Source organism: Leucopleurus acutus, assembly GCF_964270905.1.
Source record: "Leucopleurus acutus genome assembly, chromosome: 5".
In the NCBI taxonomy this organism is placed as follows: Eukaryota; Metazoa; Chordata; class Mammalia; order Artiodactyla; family Delphinidae; genus Leucopleurus; species Leucopleurus acutus.
The window spans coordinates 65,281,651-65,301,613 of NC_139147.1; the positions used below are offsets into that span (position 1 = coordinate 65,281,651).

Below are 19,963 nucleotides of genomic sequence, written 5' to 3' on the forward strand. Positions count from 1 at the left end.
TCATTCTTTCTCTGATTGCTTTAGGTGTAAGGTTAGGTTGTTTATTTGAGATGTTTCTTGTTTCTTAAGGTAGGATTGTATTGCTATAAACTTCCCTCTTAAAACTGCTTTTGCTGCATCCCATAGGTTTTGGGTCATCGTGTTTTCCTTGTCATTTGTTTCTAGGTATTTTTTGATTTCCTCTTTGATTTCTTCAGTGATCTCTTGGTTATTAAGTATTGTATTGTTTAGCCTCCATATGTTTGTATTTTTTTACAGATTTTCTTCCTGTAATTGATATCTAGTCTCATAGCGTTGTGGTCAGAAAAGATACTTGATATGATTTCAATTTACTAAGGGTTGATTTGTGACCCGAGATATGATCTATCCTGGAAAATGTTCCATGAGCACTTGAGAAGAAAGTGTATTCTGTTGTTTTTGGATGGGACGTCCTATAAATATCAACTAAGTCCATCTTGTTTAATGTATCATTTAAAGCTTGTGTTTCCTTATTTATTTTCACTTTGGATGATCTGTCCATTGGTGAAAGTGGGGTGTTAACGTCCCCTACTATGATTGTGTTACTGTCGATTTCCCCTTTTATGGCTGTTAGCATTTGTCTTATGTACTGAGGTGCTCCTTTGTTGGGTGCATAAATATTTATAATTGTTATATCTTCTTCTTGGATTGATCCCTTGAACATTATGTAGTGTCCTTCTTTGTCTCTTGTAATTGTCTTTGCTTTAAAGTCTATTTTGTCTGATATGAGAATTGCTATTCCAGCTTTCTTTTGATTTCCATTTGCATGGAATATCTTTTTCCATCCCCTCACTTTCAGTCTGTATGTGTCCATAGGTCTGAAGTGGGTCTCTTGTAGAAAGCATATATATGGGTCTTGTTTTTGTATCCATTCAGCCAGTCTACGTCTTTTGGTTGCGGCATTTAATCCATTTACATTTAAGGTAGTTATTGATATGTATGTTCCTATTACCATTTTCTTAATTGCTTTGGGTTTGTTTTTGTATGTCTTTTTCTTCTCTTGTGTTTCATGCCTAGAGAAGTTCCTTTAGCATTTGTTGTAAAGCTGGTTTGGTGGTGCTGAATTCTCTTAGCTTTTGCTTGTCTGTAAAGGTTTTAATTTCTCCGTCGAATCTGAATGAGATCCTTGCTGAGTAGAGTAATCTTGGTTGTAGGTTTTTCCCTTTCAACACTTTAAATACATCCTGTCACTCCCTTCTGGTTTGCAGAGTTTCTGCTGAAAGATCAGCTGTTAACCTTATGGGTTAACCTTGTGTGTTAACCTTATGGGTTAACCTTGTGTGTTATTTGCTGTTTTTCCCTTGTTGCTTTTAATGTTTTCTCTTTGTGTTTAATTTTTGATAGTTTGATTAATATGTGTCTCGGCGTGTTTCTCCTTGGATTTATCTGGTATGGGACTCTCTGTGCTTCCTGGACTTGATTGACTATTTCCTTTCCCATATTAGGGAAGTTTTCAACTATAATCTTCAAATATTTTCTCAGTCCCTTTCTTTTTCTCTTCTTCTTCTGGGACCCCTATAATTCGAATGTTGATGCGTTTAATGTTGTCCCAGAGGTCTCTGAGACTGTCCTCAATTCTTTTCATTCTTTTTTCTTTATTCTGCTCTGCAGTAGTTATTTCCACTATTTTATCTTCCAGGTCACTTATCCGTTCTTCTGCCTCAGTTATTCTGCTATTGATCCCATCTAGAGTATTTTTAATTTCATTTATTGTGTTGTTCATCATTGTTTGTTTGCTCTTTAGTTCTTCTAGGTCCTTGTTAAAAGTTTCTTGCATTTTGTCCATTCTGTTTCCAAGATTTTGGATCATCTTTACTATCATTACTCTGAATTCTTTTTCAGGTGACTGCCTATTTCCTCTTCATTTATTTGGTCAGGTGGGTTTATACCTTGCTCCTTCATCTGCTGTGTGTTTCTCTGTCTTCTCATTTTGCTTAACTTGCTGTGTTTGGGGTCTCCTTTTCGCAGGCTGCAGGTTCGTAGTTCCCATTGTTTTTGGTGTCTGCCCCCAGTGGCTAAAGTTGGTTCAGGGGGTTGTGTAGGCTTCCTGGTGGAGGAAACTAGTGCCTGTGTTCTGGTGGATGAGGCTGGATCTTGTCTTTCTCATGGGCAGGACCGTGTCCGGTGGTGTGTTTTGCGGTGTCTGTGACCTTATTATGATTTTAGGTAGCCTCTCTGCTAATGGGTGGGGCTGTGTTCTAGTCTTGTTAGTTGTCTGGCAAGGGGTGTCCACCACTGGAGCTTGCTGGTTGTTGAGAGGAGCTGGGTCTTAGCGTTGAGATGGAGATCCCTGGGAGAGCTTTCGCTGTGTGATATTACGTGGAGAAGGGAGGTCTCTGGTGGACGAATGTCCTGAACTCGGCTTTCCCACCTCAGAGGCACAGGCGTGACACCCGGCCAGAGCACCAGGACTCTGTCAGTCACACGGCTTTTGGGAAGTCTGAGGTCTTCTGCCAGCATTCAGTAGGTGTTCTGTAGGAGTTGTTCCACATGTAGTTGTATTTCTGATGTATTTGTTTGGAGGAAGGTGATCTCCACCTCTTACTCCTCCGCCATCTTGAAGTTCTCTCCAACAAAACTGATAGTGTGACTTGTTCAGGTATGTTGTTCATTCTGTGGCTTCCATTCTGCAGGTCCAGAGTCAGTCATTTGTTAGCAACACATACATATCTTCAAAGGCAATGCTGCTCCAGGGACCAGTGCAAAGCAGTCACTGGTCGTCCAGACCTCATGTCGGGGAGGCTGGTCTGCTTGTCCTGGAGCTTCGGCCTGAGAGGCAGGCATCCGATGTAGCACTTAGCTAGATTTGCTGCCTGGTGGGCACCGTCTCTGACTTTCTCTCCCTGCCTGGCTCTCACTGGGGCGCCATCTTTTTTTTTAAATCATAGAATCTTAATGCTGATACAGAGGAACTTGGAGATGATATTGTTAAATCGCCTTATTTTACAACAAGGCAACAAAGAGGTGAACTGTCACAGAAATAGTTACTGGAAAATCTAGAACTTGAATATAGTTTTCAGGATTTCAAGACAAGAGCTAATTTAAACATGCCACTTACAATGGTAATATTAACAGATTAGTCCACCAAAAAAAAAAAAAAAGACTATTTAGCCCAGAGTATGGCTAAAACATCTAGCAATGAACAATCAGTAGGCAACAACAGCATTGCAGTAATCATTATTAGAGTAACCCAAAAGTTATTATGTTGAAAAGAAGTTTTTAAAAATAATACTGGGCTAAGTTAACTAAAAAGTGATGGGAAGGTCTATTAATAATTTCTGTGGGGATTCTTAAAGGAAACTTAAAAGCTCTTAAGAGGCTGGTGATCCTGGTTCTTTAATGTCTAACTTCACCATACAACTTAGGACTTTCCTTTCCATGACAGGGCTATACCAAAAATATGATTCAAACTTATCAGGCATAACTAAGGTTGTTTGGGTCCTCTCCATTAACTGCCAACTCCTTAAGTTAAGATTTGTAAATCTGCCCTGAGAATGCTAGAAGAGACATGCTCTGTATTAGAGATCATGCAACACACAAGACTGCTAAATTTTATTCTCTTGAAATAGAAATTACATATATAATTCTGTAATTTCCCTCATTTCATAAATTTTCCTCAATTTTTCAAGGGTGTTTCCTTTAATATCAATTTAAGCAGCTGGATTTACATGCAGAAAACCATTGGTGATACTCATGCCTCCTCCATCTTTACTTGTCTGGTGTGATCAACTCCTAGATCTCCCATGATCTGAGGCCTTTTCCTGTTCTCTTTCCCATCTTCCTCCTCTAATTAGACTTGAGGCTGAAAACAGGATGATTAACCCTCTCATGACCATGCTGATGTTTCTCATACTAAAGTAGGCAGTTTTTTCTGAAGTAGGAAGTAGATTCTCAGTTATAAACTTCAAGGATTGTCTTACAGTTAACAATTCAAGGAAACTACCAATTAGCTATTTTAAGTCTTCACTACAAAGAGACAGAATTTCCATATATAGTTACCACTGGATAAGATATATTTCATAAAGGCAGCATTGCGAAGATGAAAGGAGATATTTTTATTCTCTTTAAAGTCAAAAACACAAAACGATCCAGATAGCTTTTTCAGCAGTTACAAATAGAGTGTGTTATTTTTCAAACTCTATTAAAGTCAATTACTTTGTGAGCCTGCGAGTCAGAATTTTCCATGGTAATGAATTAAATGGGCGAAGCAACACCGTACATACCCTGAGTGGCTGTTGGGGGTAGTTGGAGGCTACTGTCTAGCTTCTCCCAAAGGTAAGTTGGTCGAGGAGTGCCTTCCTCTGAGCTACAGAGCAGGATGACATCGCTGCCAATATCCTGGGGTCCTTGTATTTGGCAGTGTGGGGCAGAAGGAGGAACTATAATAGGAAGGGTAAGCAATAAAGAATACATTTACCATGAGTCAAGTGATGACAGAGGAGACATCAACATTCAGCACTAGAACCTCAGGTAACACTGTTTTGGGGACACGTATCAGAAGACTACCTCATGAGCAAAGCCAGTGAATGGTATGTACGATGCACAGGTTTGGCCATAGGTGCAGGGCCTACAACTTCGGGTGGCAGGGAGCAAATATGTATAAGGGGCAACACCCTCTGATTGTATTTTTAAGATACCTTATGGCTTTAGTTTCACTCTTCTTCCTCCAAAGAAGTATTCGAAGAATTCTTAAGATCCTTCATGTCAACATATTGCTTTTAAAAGCATTACTGAATACACACATGTTCAGAGCAGCATTATTCACAATAGCTGAAAGGTGGAAACAACCCAAGTGTCCATAGAGGGATGGAAGGATGAACAAAATATAGTGTATACATACAATGGAATATTATTTAACCTTGATAAGGAAATTCTGACACATGCTACAACATGGATGAACCTTGAGAACATGCTAAGTGAAATAATTCAGTTATAAGAAGACAAATAATGTATGATTCCACTTATATGCAGCACCTAGGGTACTCAAATTCATAGAAAAAGAAAATAGAACAGTGGTTTCCAGCTGCTGAGCTGACGGAGAAATGTCATTTAATGACCAGAATTTTATTTTTGTAAGTTGAAGAAAGTTCCGGAGATTGGTTGCACAACAATGTGAATATACTAAATTGTTCACTTAAAAATTAGCTAAGATGGTAAATTTTGTTATATTTTACCACAATTAAAAATTTTTAATTGATGAAAGAGCCCCCTTGTAAAGAAGATATCTCAAGGAACAGCATCCACTTACCCTGCCGGCTACTCTCGCCTAAGACCACCTTACCATAGTTCTTTGTTACTTTACAAACAAAACCAGACACACCAACATTATACCAACTTCTGTTTTATGGTGGGAGGAGTCAGAGCAAGGTTCAAGTGTATCTAGTACTTGATAGTAATGCAATGGACATTTTATAATCATTAATACAGATAAGGACACAAAGGATGTGAAACAAAAAATTACAAAAACCAAAAGAATACTAAAGGAAGAAGGTGATAGTTTATAGTGAAAAAGCAAGCCAATAAAAATATAAACTAAGCCCATGGCTTGGATTCTCATATTTGATAATGCATACAGTAGAGTTTAAATACAAGTGATGATGCACTTGTAATGCTAATGACTTTTTAATAAATGTGTTCAACCTTGCAAAAATGAATGAATGAGTGGAAAATGAATGCACTACACACAGGAACCAGCAAAGAAAATGGGTGGGGGAAGAGAGAACAATGAAAGGGTTAGGTAGAAAGACTGAAAAATCTCAGGGAATCTTAACTGCTGTGATGGGATAAACCAATCTCAATTTACTGCTTTAAACATTGACATCATGAGGCTATGAGGGGAAAGCCAAAATAATTATTTGAAGGTAGTACTAACTATAAGATAAATTACAGGGTTTTTTTCTTCCTTTAAAAAATGAAAAAATAAATGTGGATCATGTGGGAAGCTCACTACCTGAACTACAGGTGTAAGCGTCAAAATAATGTTAAATTCCAACAGTACTCTTTATTCAGTACTCAGAGTGCTTTAAAGTCTATATAATTTTAATATACTTGAATGAATAATAGTTCTAGGACAGAAATCTCCCACTTGTCCTTGGTTTTCTGATTCTGTTTGAAGACTGGGAGAACAAGGCACCAGGGCTATAGCATTTTCTTGCCCAAAGAAGGAAAATGGCAAGAACCCCCAACACTGGTATCTTCAAGTGACTCAACAGTGGAAGGGAAAAGGGGGAGAATGTACCAAGGAATCCTGGAATCGATTCTGAGACTTCAGTAGGATGGAGGACAGTCCAGAGCATCAGGCTTCTCTAAGCATTTCTCATCCTCCCCAGATGAGCTGAATTTAGCCACTTCTACCACAAGTACCCATTTAGGAGGCAGCACTTTATTTCAGAAGCAGCACAAGTGAGAAATAAAATGTGCTCAGAATGAATTTAATTTAGCATGAGATAGTCTATCTGTATGGTGTAATAGAAAGAATACTGGTTTAAGTACAGAGACTTAAATTTTAAGCTCAACTTTATTGTTGTTCATGGTCTATAAAACCTTGGGAAAGACTCCAAATCTATTTGATCTCAGTATTAAGACCAAACTGATCATATAATTTCTCGTTCAAACAAGGATACTTTTGAGAGTAAAAGGAAGTATTATTAAAATTCTTCCAGGACAAGAGGCAAAAGCTTAGAACTGTCGGGGGCCTACTCAGCATTACATAGATATGAAGTAGTAGTAAATTTATTCTCACGTGTGCTAAAACCCCTGCTCCCTGCTTATAATCAATTGTTCTTGATTTAATTTGCTCTCAACAATAAGTCCTATCCTATAAAAGCTTAGGAAAAGTGAGAGGCCACTTTTGATGGTATTTTATACCACCTTTCTCCACCTTGAGGAAAAGTCATTTAACAAGTAAGCTTTCGAGAGCCACCTGAAATGGAGTAATGGGTGGGGAGACTATGTGGAAGCAGCATGGAGAAGCAGAGTCCAGATGGAGCTGAAAGGAGAGAGGACAGGAAAAGGACACAAGCAGAAAGAGAGTACAGAAAAACTGGCAGAAGTAAATATGCTTGAGAGTAAATTCGTAAGTAAAGCCAAGGTAGCTGCAACATTTTCCTGTCACTCACCTAAAACTGTGAGACCGGTGACCCCAATATTCCTGCCCCCTCTATCTGGAAGGTTGTTAACCAAACACTGGTAGGTGCCTGTATCTGATAGCTGGGTGTTGTTAATGAAGATAGAGACATTGGTGGCTGGCATGGTGCCTGTAAATCCTACCCTACCATGGAACCGGGGGGCACCATCAAACATCTGTCCACTTTGATACAGAATGACCTGCAAAGGAAAGCGAAAGAAATAAATTGGCCACTGCATCTCCTTCTAGACACATAACAATAACTACCTAGTAAACAGCAGACTATACCAAACATTGGAAAATTATATTTCTAATATTAGAGTTGTCACCAACTTTTTTTTTTTTTTTTTTTTTTTGCAGTTCGCAGGCCTCTCACTGTTGTGACCTCTCCCGTTGCGGAGCACAGGCTCCGGACGCGCAGGCTCAGCAGCCATGGCTTACGGGCCTAGCCGCTCCGCGGCATGTGGGATCTTCCTGGACTGGGGCATGAACCCGTGTCCCCTGCATCGGCAGGCAGACTCTCAACCACTGCACCACCAGGGAAGCCCCACCAACTTTTTTTTTTAATTATTTGTTGGGCTTTCTTTTTCATTTCATTTTATTTTATTAACATCTCTATTGGGTATAATTGCTTTACAATGTTCTGTTAGTTTCTGCTGCATGACAAAGTGAATCAGCTATATGTATACATATATCCCCATATCCCCTCCCTCCCACCCTCCCTATCCCACCCCTCTAGGTCACCAACTTTGTACTACAGCACCTATCTGTAGATATCAGGGATTCTAAATTCTTACATACCAAACTGGAATAACATCGTATCCTTACCTAACTCAACAGAATATAGAAAGTGCATTTTATGATACCTTACTATTAGTTCATAGATACTTTTACCAGTGCAAAAATTAATTCCAGAAAAAATGTTAAAAAAAATTAACACTGCCATTCTCATGCTTACTAGGTCACAAAATGATAGCTCACAGTTATAGACGGAATATAAGTGAACGCCATGAAAGGGAAGAAGAGTTATGAGTCCATGATTGCTTACCTATGTCAATTTCCTTACCAAAGTTAACTCTTCGTGGGAGAGGACTCAGAGTGGTACTGCAAAAAGCCCTTTGGGCTGAGAGTGAGGTACCTGGTTTTATCTTAGCTCTACCTTAAATGTCTGGCAGATTGTGGTCAAGTCTTTTCTTGCCTCTATCAAGTCTTTTCTTGCCTCTATCACTGACTCCTAAAATGATGAATCTGAACAAAATGATCTCAAAGGCTCAGTCTAATTATTAAAGTTCCATGGATTAAGGAAATAGAAGAGGTTACTATTAAATATAGCAATTTAAATTTCCTATCAGAAAACTTAGCTTATCAAATATTTTTAGGTAGTGAAAAGCTTACTGATGCCGAAAAGCTTCATAACAGAAATAAGTTAATTTTGGGAATGAAGGTATAGTCATGTTCACAATTCACTAATTTTCCGAGGATTATTTTCTGCAGTGGGTATCGCATATTATGGGATCTTTTACCTATAACTGATACACCTTATTAGATAGTAGCTTCTATTTTCATGTACCCTAATTTATTTGAGAATCTTGGAAGAGATCTAGTGTGCCTGGCTTTGTTTATTTTAAAATACTTGTGCAATTAACCAAAAAAATCAAGTACTACTACCTAATGTTACTTCCTTAATATTATCACTATATTTATTTATTTTTAATTAATTAATTTTTATTTTTGGCTGCATTGGGTCTTCGTTGCTGTGCGTGGGCTTTCTCTAGTTGTGGCGAACGGGGGCTACTCTTCGTTGTGGTGCACGGGCTTCTCATTGCGGTGGCTTCTCTTGTTGCGGAGCATGGGCTCTAGGCGCGCAGGCTTCAGTAGTTGTGGCTCGTGGGCTCTAGAGTGCAGGCTCAGTAGTTGTGGTACACAGGCTTCTCAATGTGGTGGCTTCTCTTGTTGCAGAGCGTGGGCTCTAGGCGCATGGGCTTCAGTAGTTGTGGCACGTAGGCTCAGTAGTTGTGGCGCACGGGCTTAGCTGCTCCGCAGCAGGTGGGATCTTCCCAGACCAGGGCTTGAACCCTGGCAGGCGGATTCTTAACCACTGTGCCACCAGGGAAGCCCTATCACTATCTTTAAAAAGTACTCTCTCATCCACCTAACATATGTTAGTACTAGTCCCTCCCTGTCAAAATATACTTTGCTTTTTCTGTCTTAGTATTTCCTGTCAGCAATGTGTTCTGATGAAATTCCAGGTTCCTACATAAAATCCTCGGAAGGATCCCCTTGACATCTCTTAACTAAAAAAAGAAAATCTTTTACAAAGAGGATAGCTTCTTCTGATAGTTGACTAATAATGCAGGAGTAGGACTTAAAACAGCTTAGGTTCAGTGGAAGTATCACCTTATTCTAGAAATCAAATATGTACTCAAGATGCTTTCCTACCCACCTCTTGTGAAAAGATTAAAATTTCAGAGGTAGCACAGGATGGGACAGAAGTACCTGCTCAGGCTGGTTCGCATTGGAGAGAGGAATGACCATCCAAATGACATTGAGGTTAATGAGGGCGGCGCTGGTAGTGAAAGTACAGGGCAGGACTGCTGTCTGACCCCGGGCCACTTGGACACTCCCAGGGCTCTCGGAGACTTCCAGGGAAGCTGCAACACCTACAGAAGGAGGAACAAAGAGGTTATGTGATAGACCAAATCTCTTCATAAAAGGTCTGTGTGTTTTATATTATCAGTTATGTAAACAGACTGATATGACAGTCTTACTAAACATCTACTGACCACTCACTGAGTCAAAATAATAAAAATTTTTCAACCTTTTACTTCTTAGAAACTATAAAGGAAAAATATTAGAAGACACATTCTATTTTGTAAGACGGTATCTGATATTTGCCAGATTCAAATACAGATTGGGAGAATTCAACTGACAGGGTCTAAGCAAAGCTCCAACGGTGATGAGGGATAAGAAATAAACTGAAAGTATTTTAAAGAATCATTACACAATAGCACACTGTAAAATTAAATGCTTATAAATAAATCCAACAAAATATGCTCAGGATGTATATCCTGAAAACTATAAAATGCTGATGAAAGAAATCAAATAAGACTAAATAAATGGATATGCAATGTTCATGGGTTGGAAGAATCAACACTGTTAAGATGCCAATCCTCTCCAAATAGATCTACGATGGAGAGCACTGCCAATCAAAATCGTAGCGTGCTTTTTGCAGATATTGACAAGCTAATTCTAAAACACATGACAAGGCAAAGAACTAGAATAGCCAAAAGAATATTGAAAAACAAGAACAAATTTGGAGACGTTACACTATCTGATTTCAAAATTTGCTATAAATTAGCTACAGCAATCAAGACAGTGTAATACTAGCATAAGGACAGAGCATCAGACAAATGGCACAGGATTGATCGTTCTGAAATAAACCTTATTTATTTATGATCAAATGCTTTTCAACAAAGGTACAAGACAATGAAATGAGGGAAAAAATAGTTCTTTCAAAAAATGATTCTGGAACAATTCAATATTAATATGCAAAAAATTTAACTCAGACCCTTACCTCACAGCATATACAAAAATCGACTCAAAATGTATCATAGACCTAAATGTAAGAGCTAAAACTATTAAGCTTCTAGAAATAAACATAGAAGAAAACCTTTGCGGCCTTGGATTAGTCAAAGTGGTCTTAGTTATGTCACCAGGACCATAAACTGTAAAAGAAAACAATTAAGAAACTGGACTTGATTAAAATTTTTAAAAACTTCTGTGATTCAAAAGACTTAATTAAAAAAATAAAAAGCCAAGGTATAGACTGGGAAAAAATATTTTTAATTTACATATCTGATAAAGGACTTGTATACAGAATATATAAAGAACGATTACAGCTCAATAATAAAAAGACAAACAACCTAATATTAAATGGGCAAAACATCTGAGTATGTATTTCAACAAAGGTTAATAACAAGCACATGGAAAGCTGCTCAACATTATTATTCACTATGAAACCGCATATTAAAACCACAATAAGGTATCATCACACATCCAGTGGAACGGTTATAATCAAGACAAAACCACGTGCTGAACAAAGATGTAGAGAAACTGGAATCCTCCTCATTCACTGCTGGTGGAAATGTAAAACTGTACAGTCACTTCGGAAAACAGCTTCAGTTTCTTAAAAAGTTTAACACAGACGTGGAACAAACTTACCATATAACCCCGAAATTCCATTCCTAGGAATCTACCCAAGTAAAATGAAAATATATGTCCACACAAAGACCATGAATGCTTATAACAGCATTATTGATATCATACCTCCAAATGGAAATAATACAAATATCCATCAGCTGATGAATGGATAAACAAAATGTGGTATATCCATGCAATGAAATACTATTCAGAAATAAAAAGCAACAAGCTACTGATACATATTACAACATAGATGAGCCTCTCAAAAACATTTTGCTAAGTGAAAGAAGGCAGATTCAAAAGTCTACATACTGTATTATTCCATTTATGTGAAACGTCCAGAAAAGGCAAATCTATAGAGACAGGAAGCAAATCACTGGCTGCATGAGGTAACAGAGAAGGGAAAAGGGATTGATGTAAATAGGTTCAATGGAACTTTCTAGGGCAATGGAAAACTTCTAAAACTGTATTGCTTTGATGGTTGTATAAATTTACTAAAAATAATTGAATTTTATACTTTTTTATAAATAAATTTATTTATTTTTGGCTGTGTTGGGTGTCCGTTGCTGCACGCGGGCTTTTCTCTAGTTGCGGCGAGCAGGGGCTACTCTTTGTTGCGGTGTGCAGACTTCTCACTGCAGTGGCTTCTCATGTTGCAGAGCACGGGCTCTAGGCATGTGGGCTTCAGTAGTTGTAGCTCGCAGGCTCTAGAACACAGGCTCAGTAGTTGTGGCACATGAGCTTAGCTGCTCCACGGCATGTGGGATCTTCCCAGACCAGGGCTCGAACCCGTGTCCCCTGCATTGACAGGCAGATTCTTAACCACTGCGCCACCAGGGAAGCCTGAATTTTATACTTTAAATGGATGAGTTCTTTGGAATGTAAATTATACCTCAGTATTGCTATTAAAATTCAAAAAAAAAACCCCAGTAACTTACCAGAGCTAACTCCTGACAAGTCAAAATCAACTGTAATCTTTTCTGAAAAGAATGCCTGCCCCCTGGGACTATAGTACAATATGGGAATAACAGGAGATTAAAATAGGTCAGAGGGATCCAATAAAGAAGCTATTCTAACTATGAAAAATACACTGTCCATGGCAATAACTCAAACTGTTTTATTTTGAAGTGATATTACCTCAGTTCGCCCAAAAAAAGTAACACAATAACATACTGTTATGATTACAATTTGTTTAAAAAATAAACATACATAACACCTTCCTTCCATAAAACTTTGTGTTCTTCACATATAGTCCAATGACGCTCTTAGCAGTTAACTTTACAGGATAAAATGTTTCATAAAATGAGCCATCTGTGGTAGAATATAAAGCACTTGATAACATCAGGAAAAGTCTCTAAGTTAAATAACATTAGGGAAAGTCTCTAAGTTTTAAAAGGAAAGTTGAATGAACCTCAGGTGCTAAGAGGCAGAAAGTGGAGGTTACTTGAGCATGGAACAGGCAATGGCAGGAACAAGTCACCTCATGGGTAGAAGTGGGTTAACGAAAGATATATGTTATGATCATTATGATAAATGCAATGGAGATTTTTAAAAGTAAGTGTGGAAACCAAACTGGCAAAAAACCTCCATCACTTCATTCTTCAGATAATACTCCAAGGAAGAAGTGTAGGGAATACGCCACCCCTTAAACTATTTATACAGGATAACATATACCCCCCACCCTCGATTTACTAATTTTAAGCTGAACTCACACAATCTTTGATACAAATTTTAAAAAGAAAAAAAGGGCAATATAGACTATGAATGAAAGATAAAGATGTAGATGGGAAAACTACCAAAATACGATAGGATTCCAGTAAAGGAAGAGTAGATTCACAGGATCGGGGTGGGAGCTGAGGGAAACAGAGCAGATCTGCTGGCAGAGGGCGGGCCCCCAGGGTGGCAGAAGCTGTGAAAGGCTGACTTTATTTATCTCACATTTTTACATAAGGTTAACCCTGAAATCTCAAGCATTGAGACAGGTGCAGAATAAATACTCTAGATAAGCTGCTTTCAGAACTTGTAAAAGTATGGGTTTGAAGCTGGATAGGTCTAGTTTGAAATCTGGCTCTTTCATCTACTTAACTGTGTGGCCTCACTTATTCTCTGATTCCATTGCCTCACCTGTAAAATAGGGCTAACACCATCATCACATCGTTAGAAGGGTAGGATGAGGGCAATACCAGATGCTGACGGTTGACAGTGACCATTACCACACCACTATTGCTTGCTGACATTTAGGGCACACTGACCACATAGCGAGTCCACATGAAGCACTATATGTAAACATATACATGTACATACACGTATACATACACAAACTCATTTAATACTATAAAGTATCTTATACCTCATATATAATTTCTTATCCATAAGAAATTTAGGCCCAGAGAGACTAAAAACCAGCTATAGGTCACACAGTTCAAGGAAATGGTAAGCTCTGGATTCAAATCCAGACAGTTTATCTACAGAGAACATACACTTAAAGACCACACATAACACACAGAAATCAGTCCATAAATGTTTGTTTTTATCACCACTACTATATTATACAATCACCAAATTTTAAGTTAGTATGGACTTTTACATAAAGCCATCAGATAAAAACTCCCTCAACTTCCTGCTTCCAAGTCAGCTTTGATCTGCCTCTTCTTCCTCTCCCTCCTTAGATTAGAGAAGTTCATCTAAGGCCAGCCTCTCAGGTGAGCATAATTTATATTTCATCCTCTTGGCCTCCTCATAGACTGTCCCCTCTCTTGTAGCCTCAGCCTCTTGCTCTGCACTGGAGACTTCCTGACAGCATTTAAACATACTCAAGTATTTCCACTTAGAACAAAATTCCTCCCTCCCTCCACCCCACAGTTCCCTCCAGGGACTGCCCTCTCTCCAGACTCTTCTACATTTAGTCTTCAATCCACTCCTGCCACCATTACTTCTTAACATAGTTCTCCCTAGGTTTCCCAGAGACCTTCTGATGGCTCCATGACTCTTGAATTCATTCTTGGACTCTCAGTAGCATCTAGCAGTGATGACCATTCCCCTCTCCTTCTTGAAACGCAGCTTTCCCTTAGCTTCAGTGATGTAATTTACTTCTGGTTTTCCTTCCATATCTCTGGATACTTCTCAATCTCTTCTGCTGTTTCTCCCTTCTCTACCCAGCTATTAAATGTTGGCATTCCTCAATCGGCTGCCTTTTCTTTCTTTTATTTTTCTTTTGTGGTACGCGGACCTCTCACTGTTGTGGCCTCTCCCGTTGCGGAGCACAGGCTCCGGACGCGCAGGCTCAGCGGCCATGGCTCACGGGCCCAGCCGCTCCGCGGCATGTGGGATCCTCCCGGGCCGGGGCACGAACCCGTGTCCCCTGCATCGGCAGGCTCTCAACCACTGCACCACCAGGGAAGCCCCTGGCTGCCTTTTCTTATTCTAAACTCTCTCCCTGCAGACTCTCATTCACTATCATGGGTTCATTTCTCATATATAAGCCAATGGCTTCCAAATTTAACCAACCCAAACCTCTCCTCTTATATACAACTGCCTCCTAGACATCTCCACACAGAAATCTCAAAGATACCTCAAGTCAACTCGTCCAAGATCAGACTCTTGATCTTCCCCACCATGCCTGCGTCCCCTGTGTATCTGGCTCCTTTTTAGAGTTCCCTGTGCTAGCAAATGGCTCAACTAGCCATCAAGTTGGACAAGTCAGAAATTTAGAAATCTTTCTTGATTCCTTCTACTCTCTCATCATCTCCCAAACCCAGTCCACGATCAAATCTGATCCATTTTACCAATAAAATTTCTCTTGACTACTTCCATCACAGCCTTTGCTCTGTCCTCTGTCTTTCCTCTGAACTTCTCTGTTCCACACCCAATCTTTTACTTAATATATTACCTCCTACTCATTCTTCATATTAGCTCAAGTGCTACCTTCTCACAGATAAGCATTTCCTGACCCCTCAGCCTAGGTCAGGGTCTCATAAAGCAGTGTTCCTGTTATTCTGAACACTATTCAAACTTGTAATCATACTTTCATCAGTGTGATTATTTAAGATAACATCCTTGGAATACTGTGAGGTACATTAACTCCAGAGTAATTCCATTACTGTAAGCACACAATAAGGACTCAATAAATATATATTGTTTAATTGATCTAATTCAATTTGCACACGAAGATACTAGGGTCCAAAGAGATAGCCTTGCCAAAGGTCTTAAGATTAGGACCTATTTCTTCTGACTTCTGATAGAGTATATTTTCTACTATTCCAAACTCTTCCACAGACCATAACTCTGAAAACAAATGATACGATTACTTGTAGTATGATTAAGGCGAAGAGATACTTCTTTACCAACAGAAGCAACACTGAGCAATAAAAACTCAATTTATTTGTAAATATATCTGCTCTACTCTGTCTCATGTATACAGAACTTAATATAAAAAGTCTACTTTGCTCTTTAGCTATCAGAATTCTCTATGAAAGACAATTTTGAAAGTCAACCAACACATTAAAATGTCAGATATAAGATATGAGATATCAAAGCAAGTTTTTTTAAAAGCTATTTTTATTAGTTATCTATTTTATACATATTTGTGCATATATGTCAATCCCAATCTCCCAATTCACCCCACCACTATCACCACCATCTCCAGCTTTCTCCCCTTGGTGTCCATACATTTGTTCTCTACATCTATGTCTCTATTTCTGCCTTGCAAACCAGTTCATCTGTACCATTTTTCTAGATTCCACATATATGCGTTAATATGCAATATTTGTTTTTCTATTTCTGACTTACTTCACTCTGTATGACAGTCTCTAGGTCCATCCATGTCTCTACAAATGACCCAATTTCGTTCCTTTTTATGGCTGAGTAATATTACATTGTATATATGTACCACAACTTCTTTAACAATTCGTCTGCCGATGGGCATTTAGGTTGCTTCCATGACCTGGCTATTGTAAACAGTGTTGCAATGAACATTGGGGTGCATGTGACTTTTTGAATTATGGTTTTCTCTGGGTATATGCCCAGTAGTGGGATTGCTGGGTCATATGGTAATTCTATCTTTAGTTTTTTAAGGAATGTCCATACTGTTCTCCATAGTGGCTGTATCAATTTACATTCCCACCAACAGTGCAAGAGGGTTCCCTTTTCTCCACACCCTCTCCAGCATTTGTTGTTTGTAGATTTTCTGATGATGCCCATTCAAAGCGAGTTGTTTTTTTTTAACATCTTTATTGGAGTATAATTGCTTTACAATGGTGTGTTACCTTCTGCTTTATAACAAAGTGAATCAGTTATACATATACATTGGTCCCCATACCTCTACCCTCCTGCATCTCCCTCCCTCCCACCCTCCCTATCCCACCCCTCTAGGTGGTCACAAAGCACCGAGCTGATCTCCCTGTGCTATGCGGCTGCTTCCCACTAGCTATCGATTTTACGTTTGTTAGTGTGTATATGCCCATGACTCTCTCTCGCCCTGTCACAGCTCACCCTTCCCCCTCCCCATAACCTCAAGTCCGTTCTCTAGGAGGTCTGCATCTTTATTCCCGTCTTGCCCCTAGGTTCTTCATGACCATTTTTTTTTTTAGATTCCACATATATGTGTTAGCATACGGTATTTGTTTTTCTCTTTCTGACTTACTTCACTCTGTATGACAGTCTCTAGGTCCATCCACCTTACTATAAATAACTCAGTTTCGTTCCTTTTTATGGCTGAGTAATATTCCATTGTATATATGTGCCACATCTTCTTTATCCATTCATCTGTTGATGGACACTTAGGTTACTTCCATGTCCTGGCTATTGTAAATAGAGCTGCAATGAACATTTTGGTACATGACTCTTTTTGAATTATGGTTTTCTCAGGGTATATGCCCAGTAGTGGGATTGCTGGGTCATATGGTAGTTCTATTTTTAGTTTTTTAAGGAACGTCCATACTGTTCTCCATAGTGGCTGTATCAATTTACATTCCCACCAACAGTGCAAGAGGGTTCCCTTTTCTCCACACCCTCTCCCGCATTTGTTGTTTGTAGATTTTCTGATGATGCCCATTCAGAGCGAGTTTTAAGATCAACTACCCTGAAGGATTTGTACAAAGACAGATGAAAACTGGCTATATAACTTTTAGGACTACACAGAGAATAAATGGATCAGGCATGAATGTCTGGAAACAGATTTTGTGGAGAGCTGTGGTGTGCTATAAGTTCCATTCCATTCCCACCCAGCAAAAGGGGCTACTTTCCCTGAACATGTCAGGGCAAAGGGCATCTTTTGGATCACATGTGGGTTCCCTTAGATTCTGTCCCAGAGGGCTGTCTAATGAGCCTTCCAGGAGAAAGAAGCTGGAGGCAGACCTCTGGACTAGAGCGTGCGTCACTGGCATTCTGAGAACTACACATATAGTTCTGTGTATAAATTGAGATTTTCTTGCTTTGCTTTATTTTTAACCTAAGAATGATCAGAAAAGTTGTGTAACCTGCTTAAATTTTCATCTAGAAAAAGAAAAACTGGATCTTGAATAAATTTTAAAAGATGTGGAAGACAAAAAGTTGCTTTGTGATTGTGTCTCAGGATTCCTATTTAAAATACGGATTCAACTGAATATAATTGAGAATTTCTTAGAAAGAGTAAGAAGGAAGGAAATGGGTGTGTTTCACATTTTAAATGCTTCTTTTTTTTCTATTTCATTTTTAAAAAACCCTCTTTTCTGTTAGAGTGTATTTCCATGTTTGAAATTCTGGGCAGGAATTTAAACTTTAATGCTAAATACTAAATTAAAAATTCATTTAAAATATCTTACAATTTGCAGTATTTACATGTAAAATGCATAATTTAACAGTTGAATTGGCAGCATTTTGCAGACTTGAATCTTTTCTTAGTACATTCACCCAAGAAAAATTAAGTCAACTCATGAATTCTGAATGACTCCTAGCAATTAAACAAGAAAGACATAAAGCACATGGCTCTATTTCCTCCCAGGAGTTGAAACCATAAATAACAGTTGTGTATACTCTTTCTTTAGACCTCTATTTCCCAAGATTTAAAGCAAGAAGAAATTCCATTTTCTCAGACCAAGAGGTACATATTAGAGGAAAAAAAGCTGGCAGCAGAGAATCCTTAGAAGTCTGAAGAGGAATCATCCACACTGCATAGCCAAGAGAAGAGACAAAGGACATTTTACAGTGACTGGCTAGACTCAAAGGACACAAGGCCTCCCCTACAAATCCATCAGAGCCAGAACACCTGAAGTTCAGAAGCAGAACTGGCACAAAAATCTAACTGAGATGTTGAAATAGAGTGTTTGCTGATATCTATGGAGCATGTGTTCATGTTTCAGGATCAGCCCAACTGCCAGACCACTTCCCTCCAGGAATGTGGTCAGCAAAGCATCAACAGGATCTTATGGCATTTTGGAGGACCTATGCTCTCCTTCAGCCCCAAATGTTAATATCAGCGGTCACATAATGCCTATTGGCTTGTATGATTCCCATATGATTTCATAAGTGCTGTTTCGTGCATATAAAAATTATAAAATCCATCTAAACTGTTCAAGTTAAGTTTTGTAGATCTAGCAGACTGAAATAAATTTCAAAAAAACAAAAATTCTATGCTATACTCGTTTTCTGAAGGAAATTATGGAATAACACAAGTCTCTAACATTGCAGTGATTTTTATTTTTTTTAAGTTTTAAATATTTTATTTATTTATTTTAACATCTTTATTGGAGTATAATTGCTTTACAATGGTGTGTTAGTTTCTGCTTTATAACGAAGTGAATCAGCTATACATATACATATAACCCCATATCTCCTCCCTCTTGCGTCTCCCTCCTACCCTCCCTATCCCACCCCTCTAAGTAGTTACAAAACACGGAGCTGATCTCCCTGTGCCATGCAGCTGCTTCCCACTAGCTATTTATTTTACTGTAGTGATTTTTAAGGAAATCACTTTCTCTTCATATTTTAAGCAAATTTTAATCAGATGAAATTATCTTTACAATTGTTATTATTATATAATTTTAACTGCCATTTTAACTAAAAAACAATGTTTGTGTTAACTGACATTAAATTAGGCTTTGGCCGTCAACACAGCACTAAACTAAATGAAAAGTAAATATCTGGTTAATTTGATCAGTGTAGATGGCTTTATTATGCACTGGTCATCGACATTAATCAATTTACAGAACGACTGCCAATCTCTAAACAATATGCATACTTTATTGTTGGTATACAAAGGCAGGTTACCATAAAATTACACATCCTCATCTTCTGACTGGAGCACTGTAGCCCCATACATGTGCCACGGTATCACAGTATTGTATTTCCATGGTATTATGGTGCCCCTTTAAACGCCACTGCAGTGCATTCTCACTGGCTCCTCCTCTTCAGCCACAAACATTCCTCAGGAAGCATGCCAAGGGCAAACAGCATGCCAGGGGACCCAGGTATAGGAATGATTTCCTCAGGTACAGTTCCAAAGAGCAGGCCCAGAGGTCAGACAGCGGTCTAGAGGGAGGCCAAGGCCTTGTACTGAACCAATGCTCACACTCTACATTAGCATGCCCCTTTGTCACTTTTCAAGTGATCAAAAGTATATACATCTGCCTACTCGGCCCCTTC

The 19,963-nt window shown here is 38.7% G+C and overlaps 1 protein-coding gene across 4 annotated transcripts in view; it reads right to left on the bottom strand.

Moving 5' to 3' along the window:
- IGSF11 (immunoglobulin superfamily member 11) overlaps positions 1-19,963 on the bottom strand; it is a 137,567-nt gene that overhangs the window by 22,623 nt on the left and 94,981 nt on the right. For 3 of the 4 annotated variants that reach the window (XM_082839390.1, XM_082839389.1, XM_082839392.1), the window contains 3 exons: positions 9,641-9,804; positions 7,137-7,344; positions 4,242-4,397 (listed from right to left, as the gene is read on the bottom strand). In XM_082839390.1, the coding sequence (XP_082695516.1) occupies positions 4,242-4,397; positions 7,137-7,344; positions 9,641-9,804 (528 nt within the window). The remainder of the gene's footprint in view (positions 1-4,241; positions 4,398-7,136; positions 7,345-9,640; positions 9,805-19,963) is intronic. The other variant, XM_082839391.1, reaches the window with a different exon arrangement.